The sequence below is a fragment of the Cebus imitator genome, unplaced genomic scaffold (genome assembly GCF_001604975.1).
Source record: "Cebus imitator isolate Cc_AM_T3 unplaced genomic scaffold, Cebus_imitator-1.0 Scaffold341, whole genome shotgun sequence".
NCBI lineage: Eukaryota > Metazoa > Chordata > Mammalia > Primates > Cebidae > Cebus > Cebus imitator.
The window spans coordinates 784,100-792,384 of record NW_016107656.1 but is presented as its reverse complement, the minus strand read 5'-3'; the positions used below and the strand labels follow the sequence as shown (position 1 = coordinate 792,384).

General features: G+C 39.2%; 1 protein-coding gene across 1 annotated transcript in view; it reads left to right on the top strand.

Moving 5' to 3' along the window:
- The window catches only part of UST (uronyl 2-sulfotransferase), a 324,841-nt gene extending 317,696 nt beyond the window's left edge, over window positions 1-7,145 (top strand). Inside the window, exon 8 of the mRNA XM_017505760.2 lies at window positions 3,912-7,145. Coding sequence (XP_017361249.1) covers window positions 3,912-4,195 — 284 coding nt within the window. The 3' untranslated portion in view covers window positions 4,196-7,145. The remainder of the gene's footprint in view (window positions 1-3,911) is intronic.
- The last annotated feature ends 1,140 nt before the right edge of the window (window positions 7,146-8,285 follow it).

Here is an 8,285-nt window from a genome sequence, read left to right as displayed (position 1 = left end):
GATATCTTTTCTTCTGCTTGATCAATTCGGCTGTTAAAACTTGTGCATAGTTCGCAAAGTTCTCGTGTTGTGTTTTTCAGCTCCATTAATTCACTTATATTCCTCTCTAAATTGTGTATTTTTGTTAACATTTCATCAAACCTTTTTTCAAAGTTCTTAGTTTCTTTGCATTGGGTTAGAACAAGTTCTTTTAATTCACAGAAGTTTCTTAGCATCCACCTTTGAAGGCTGCTTCTGTTAATGGAACACACTCGTTCTCTATCAGGCCTTGTTCCGTTGCTGATGAGGAACTGTGATCCCCTATAGAGGGAGAGGCGTTCTGATTTTGGGTATTCTCAGCCTTTTTAGGCCGTTTTCTTCCCTTCGTTATAAATTTATCCATCTGTGGTCTTTATAATTACCGTCTTTAGAACTGGGTTTCTGAGTGGACATCCAACTTGTTGATTCCCAGCGCTAAAATCTGAGCAACCCACTGTGCGGGCCAAAACAGCAGTGTTATGATTGATGGTGCTTTTCTGACTCTGCATCAAGAACCGCCGCACCAAGGCAGCGGCAAAACCGCCTCGCCGTCCACAAGAGTCACACTGGTGACCCGTGGGGCCCCTCCGCTGGGCATCTCTTGGTACGTGAGCAACAAAAATTCTTCTGAAAGTGTGGCATCCTCTCGTTCTCTGCGCTTTCACTGGGAGCTACAATCCCGAGCTGCTAGTGATCAGCCATCTTGGATCTCTCTCAAGAGTTCCCTTTTCTCCACGTTGTCACCAGCATATTTTATTTATTGTCTTTTTAGTAATACCCATTCTAACTGGAGTAAGATGATATCTCTTTGTGGTTTTGATTTGCATTTCCTTGATGATTAGTGATGTTGAGTTTTTTCATATACCTCTTGGCCATTTGTATGTCTTATTTTGAGAAATGTCTATTCAGAAGGATATAATGTCACTTTTGACAGAGTTATTTATCTGCTCTGCCCATCCACCAACTCCCCTACCCCAGCTATAGAGGAAGGCCGAATGCCTTCTCTTCCCTCAATGGAAAGAGAGTTTCATTGTCATGAACTAGGAGTAGCCTTATAGCAGTTGACCCAGTCACTTCATCATAATCAAAGAGAGAAATGTATAAACTCTTCATGCTGTAACTTTTAAAGAATCTTCCCAAAGTTTTTCTGGCCTAAAGTTAATAACCATTTATAGCAAGTCAACTAAATCAATTATATAGATCAACATTTTGCAAGCAATTGAAGACTAGTCTAGAAAGTTACCTTGCTGTAGGTTAAACATTTGATATTTCTTAGATCATTTTGTAGTCAGGGAATTTATTTGATTATCCTTGCTGTCCATTGTTTTTAGGAAATTACTGTTTCAACCTTAAGACAAAGAGCTATGAGGATGTGAAATAGATTCCCAAATTACTTCTTTACAAGGATCTAGGCTCCTCTTTGCTTATCCCCTTTGGTCCTTTGCCAGGTTGGGCCAAACAATTTAACTAATGAATTTATTTTTAATTACAGGTGTCTTACTTTGTGTGTGTGTGTGTGAGACAACAAAACCCTACACAATGTATAGTTCTCTAAGAGAAAGGGATTGAAGGAGGCTTTCAATGAGAGAATTATTTTTCCTCTGCCTCTCAATGTTTGGCTTAAAACTCTTTGTTTCTTGTCTGTCTTTTATCAGATTTTTTTAAACTGTGTTTTAAAAAACACAAAGGAACACTTAAAACCTGTGAGCAGTGACCCACCCCAGATTAGTCTGATTTTGGAAATAGGCATTTGGAGTTATATTTAGTAAATTATATACCTATTCAAATTTGGTGACAAAAATTTTAATCAAAAACAAGATTGTAAAAGAAAATGTGAGGGCACATCTTCATGTCCTTGGATTTGGCAATGGCTTCTTTCATATGACACCAATAGACAGGCAATAAGAGAAAAATAGATTAAAATGGTCTCCATTAAAATGTAAAACTTTTATGCGTCAACCTTGGATTTGGCAATGGTTTTTTTAACATGACACCAAAAGTCAGGCAATATGAGAAAAATGCATAACATGGTCTTCATTAAAATTAAAAACTTTCATACATCACAGAGTGACAAGGCAGCCCATGGAATGGAAGAAAATACTTGTAAATTATATACCTGATATATATGCAGATTATCCAGAATATATAAATAACTCCTTTAACTCAACAACAAAAACAAACAAACAAAAAACCCACTTCAGAAATGGGCAAAGGACTTGAATAGACATTTCTCCAAACAGGATATACAAACAGACAGCACTTGTTGGATGTGTGCTTGCCCAGCAAGCACATGAAAAGGTCATTAGAAATTAGGGGAACCATTAGATCAGCATCACTATCAGTAGTCATTAGGGAAATGCAAATCCAAACCACAGTGAGATACCACTCCACACTTACCGGGATGGCTACAGTTTTAAAAAGGGAGGAAAATAACAATTGTGGGAGAGAATTCCGAGAAGTTGGAACCTTCACACGTTGCTGGTAGAAATGTAAAATGGTACAAACACTGTGGAGAAGAGTTTGGCAGTTCTTCAAAACATTAAACTTAGAATTACTGCATGACCCAGCAATTCTACTCCTAGGTATCTACCCAAAATAATTGGAAACAGGGACTCAGATACTGGAATGCAAATGTCCATTATAAAAAGCAGAGGATGGAAACAACCCAAGTGTCTCTCCATGGATGGAATGATAAATAAATTGCAGTCTAGCTATACAATGAATGTTATTCAGCCTTAAAAGGAATGAAGTTCTGATACACACTACAACATGGGTGAACCTTGAAAACATTATGCTTAGTGAAATAAGCTAGACCAAAAAAAGGACAAATATTGTATGATTCTACCTACATGTAGTACTAAGAATAGGCAAATTCATAAAGATAGAACATCTACTAGAGGCTACCTAGGGTGGAGTAAGGAGAGGAGGGGAATTGAGAGTTATTGTTTAATGAATATTGAGTTTTTGTATAGACTCATGAAAGGATTTTCAAAGTAGTGGTGATGCACAACATGGTAAATATAATTAATGCCACTGAAGTGTACACTTTAAAATAGTTAAAATTGTACCCTATATATATAACATTTTCATGCTATTCAGCATTGAATATAAAAGATCATATTTTGTTATTAAGTATTAGTATAAAATTAAGCATATTTAGTTATATATATTTTACCACAATAAAAAAAATTAAAATTTACAACAGTTAAATTATATTTAGACTGGGTGCAGTGACTCATGCCTATAATCCTAGCACTTTGGGATGCCAAGGCAGAAGGATCTCTTGATGCCAGGAGTTCAAGACCAGTCTGGGCAACATAGTGAGACCCTGTCTCTACAAAAAGTAAAAATAAATTTTAAAATTTTGTAAATTATGTTAAGAAACCTGGCAGCCTTTCCTTTACTTTCTGGACAAATGCATTGTTGAAATAGTGAAATGGAAATGGATTTTGTATCAAATTAAACTTTATGTCAATATTTTTAAACTTACAAAACAAGATTATTAGGAAGTGGTTAGACAGCGCTTCCATGCCTCCTTCTGAGGGTAAAGCCCTTTCCTGGTTTAACAGGAAATGAAAGAGGGAAAACAGATAGATTCTGCTGTTCAAACGAATGTAGAACTCACAATTAATAATTGAATTTGGTCCAAGCACATGGTTCACATCCAATGAAAGGAAATTAGGTAGCTTGGGCTTTGTCAACTAATATTGACCTTAACACCTAGAATTGTGTAAACCTTCCCAAATATTGTCAGTAACCTTTGTCTTCTGATACTTGGATATGCAGTTGCTTCCTTACCGGAGTTGTACAGGTCATGTGGGTCCTCACTGGGACTCCACCTAAGCTAAAGCATTGCAAACGATGTCTCATGTGTGACCCCGGTTCTCTTCCAGAGCACAGGAAGCTTGGAAACATGACTGTGACGGTGAAGAAGACTGTCCCCTCTCCCGAGGCCGTGCAGATCCTCTACCAGCGGATGAGGTACGAGTACGAGTTCTACCACTATGTCAAAGAGCAGTTCCACCTGCTGAAGCGCAAGTTTGGACTTAAGTCTCGCGTCAGCAAGCCCCTACTAAGGCCACACTTCTTTATCCCAACTCCACTGGAAACTGACGAGCCAATCGATGATGAAGAACAGGATGACGAAAAGTGGCTGGAAGATATTTATAAGAGGTGATGGCAGCACTGTGTTGCTTCCATGGCATTATCTCCCTTTTCCAGAAAGTTCTTTGTTTGGGGAAGTAAAATCCTTAAGGGACTAAATTAATGCTCGGGTGCATTAAAAAGAACAAAACATTCCCACATGTTGGGGTCATTGGGAGATGCCCGGTTTTGCGGGTTTTATTTGTTTAATTTTATTTTGTGTTTTCTCCTGGCTCGTTGGGTCTTTCCCAGTTACACTAGATGGCTCCATCCCAAGGCATCTCGTCATAAAACAGCTTTCCCCCCACCCCATATGATGGGAAAAGGGGGAGAAATATAGCCCATAGCCGAATAACTTATCATCTGTAAAATGACTTATAAAAATATTACCTCAATGGTAGGAGACATCCAGACTTGCATATTTCAGTAGAAATACAAAATCACTTCAGAGACCAGGGAATCTACTCCGGAAGGATCTAAGAGAAGATAAGACAGATTAGGACATCAAAAGGGGGGATGGAGCCGGGTGTCTTGGCTCAAGCCTGTAATCCCAGCACTTTAGGAGGCCGGGGTAGGAGGATCACTTGAGCCCAGGAGTTGGAGGTTACAGTGAGCTGTGATCACAGCACTGCACTCTAGCCTGGGTGACAGAGTGAGACTCTGTCTCAATTAATTTTTTTTTTTTTTTTTTTTAAGGAGGTGGATGTCCCTGGGTAAGTGGTTTCTACCTTCATGGGTAGAGTTCTGCCTCTGGTCCTTCTCAGGGGACACTTTCAGCAAGAGCAGTATAATTATCTCCGGAAGAGCAAGTCAGCTTGTTCCACATCCCCAACCAGTCCACAGCCTGGAGCACCTTTCAAGGTCAAAGTGCATGGCCGGCTCCATTCAGACATTCCATTTCCAAGCACCATGCTGACAGATATCAAAGTAGCCTAGCAGGGAAAATAATTGGTTTGCTGTGTAAGGAAGAATGTAGACAAGACAGATAAATCGGAAAGTTGTGTGGCATCAGGGAAAGGGCAGGTTGTGTCCTTTGCACCCAGTATGAAACATCTTCTCCCAGCACTGCTTTAAGTGGAAGTTCCAGGAACCAGTTTAGCTCAGGCATTTGACTCTTCTCTGAGCCTGACCGCAGGTGGTATACAATCTGTCAAACACACCCCTAGCCAAGCTGCGTCCTATAGGACCTGGTACTATGTACTATTGTAACTTCTAGTCCCCTTGGAGGCACCCATTTTCAGGCAAAAGGGGTCCTGAGTTCTGTGCACGTGGCAGAACTACCCGAGAACTACCTGAATTCTGTGCACGTAGAGTCCCATTTCTTATGGGACCTGTGTGCTCCTGAGAACTCTTACCTGAGTCATCAAAAAGAGAAGTAGCAAGAGCTTCTAGGGCAGAGACTGCTTGGCCAGCTTTGTAAGTAGGTGGCTGCCTCCAGTGGGATGCGAGTAGATGTCGGGCAGTCTCATTGTCCTAAGGTATGTCTTCTTTTCACCTCCCACTGCCCCTCCCCTGCCACCTGTCAGTGATGCCTTGGTCATTAGAAATCTGTTCCTTTGGGTTCTGAAATGTTTTCACCTTAAAGAAGTCCTGAAAATACACATTCTCCTGGGGAGACGATAAACAGCTAGCCGAGAAGCCGAGATTCAGTGATGGTGGCAGGAGGGATACTTGCAACAAATTTTGTCTATTCAGTATTTGTCCCCTAGAGCCAGCCCTAGCAAATGTGTGAGTTGGGAGTAGTTAATAGTAAAGAAGACCCTGAGTTTACACAAGCTACACATTTTCTACTTTTCAGAAACCACCAAGTCTCTCTAGGATTTTTTCTTCCTTCACTAAAATTGGATGGTAGCCAAGATATAAAGCAAGTCATTGGGAACCTGCCGAGTGGGCGCTAAAGCTACTTTATCATGAGATGTGTGGTAAGAAGGCTCCAGCCCACAGGAGTCTAGGGAAGGCGGGGACCGCAGAGGCACAGAGTCCAGCACTTGGCCGCTCGAGAGCCTTCTTTCTGCCTCAGGGGATGGGGGCAGAGAAGCGATTAAGGGAAATGTTCTTAGAGAAGGAAATATCCTTTGTTCTGTTCAGAGAGACCAAGGCCCTACCATTAGGCATACTTTCAAAAACAACCTGGAGAGCAGCTATCATATGCAAAACCAGGACAGGAACTGCTGCCTGGTACGCTGTGAGTCATTTCTATGGAATTCCATATAAAGAATGATGATGAGTTTACACACTGTGCAATCTCGCAATCTGAAAATAAAGTTGAGTTGGCTATGTTTTCTCTGCCCTTGTCAGAACATCGGGACAATTGGTCATTCAGAACAATTCATCCTCTTACTGCAAGTTTACCTGGGTACTTTTACCTATGTGTTCAAAGGCGTTTATTTTCAGCAGCGATCATTATAACTTCACCACAAAAGACACTGATGGATTGACTTGTGGGGCCTTAATGGGATTTTGTCCCAACCAACACCCTCTAGGTCCTAAAAGTCAAGGCACTTCATCAGCTTATTTGGCAAACATGGCAGCATCTTTTTGGCCCTGGGCCCAACAGTTTGTACTTCATGAAACATATTGTACATTTTACATAGTTTAATTTAAAAAAAAAATACCTTTTAAGCTAGTTGATCTTTGACTGTCTTATTTATTATAACCTTTCAGCACATTCCAAGGTTTTAGTTACTCAGGAAGGAGTTAATTAAAATGATTTTATTTTGGTCTGATGGATGTTTTTTAAAAGGAAAATTATTATTATGAACCTTCAGCCTACTTTCTCGAGTGCCATAAAAGTGCTTGTAAATCTTTTTTTTTTTTTTTTTTTAAGAAGAAAGAAAAAATGGTGTTAGGCATTGATGGAAATTCAAAAATATATATGGAACTGAAACATTAACTTAGCTAAAATAAAAGCAATATGTGTTTGAGATGAAGCGTTCCTTAACTTATTCATCACCTATATAAATACATAAATGTAAATAAGTTGACATTTTTTCCATTCTGTTGATAGCTGGAAATAAAAGTGCCTGCAGCTCTTCCCTTCAGGCTTCGTAATTGGCCAAGCTCTTTTCCTCAAGATGGGATTTTGAAAAGATGTACTTTAAAAAATAAATTTTCATTCTTGTAATTATATCACAGCAAAAAGGGGGCTAAAAATACGAGCTAGTCATTTATTCATGTTGTGTATTTTAAAAACTAAACAACTGATTTATTGGTATTTCCACGGTTGGTTTGGTGTCGGGGTGCTACATCTGAATTATCAGTGTCTGTCATTCAGCATCTAAGGGGCATGTTCACGGTAAGGGAGGAAAAGAAGGATGTGCCTCAGCTCTCAGCGTCTAAGATGATCTGTTTCTCAGACTTGTAGAGCCTCAAAACCTGGCCACTCTAATGTCTTAAGGGAGCAGTCTATATCTCAAAACACCCTTCTCGGGAAATCTCACTCCTGCGGTCAAATGGAACTTATAAAGAGAAAGAAATTCTATGCGTCTTACATATCTGATGCTACATTCCAATTATATGTGACTATTTCGTAAAAGAATCAGAATGTTGATACTGAAGGAAGGAAAAATCCACTTTGGTCTTAGCATGTTTTATTTCAAGTAAGAATATGAGAATCTTAAACAGTGATAAGTGGTAACCTTTCTTCATCATTTTATTTGCCCTTCTGTAACTCAAATCAAATGATGTTTCACTCTGAATGAACTTTAGAGCCAAAAGTACTCAACGAAAACTGGACCATACCACATCTGCGGTTGCTTATGTGGTCTGAAGTTCTTTATACATGTGCCATCATCTGCGAGTTTATCTAATGAGCTATTTGGCCTTAAATGAATTTTATAGACAATGACAGTATTTCTTAAAAGGCAGGATGACAATCCATAGCTATTTAAAAAAAAATAGCCCTGTGAGTCAAAATTGTGAAATCCCCTTCAAGTAAAGATGAAAAGGAATTATTTTACTAAAATGGTTTATTTCACATCTAATGATAAAGAAACTTGTAAAAAATAAACACATATCATGTTTTAACTATCTTGCTACAGAAAAACCTATTTTAAGCTAAAACCAAAAATCTGAGTTTGTTAAGAAAAACTCACAGATCTTCTTTCACCGCCCAGCACATTCAC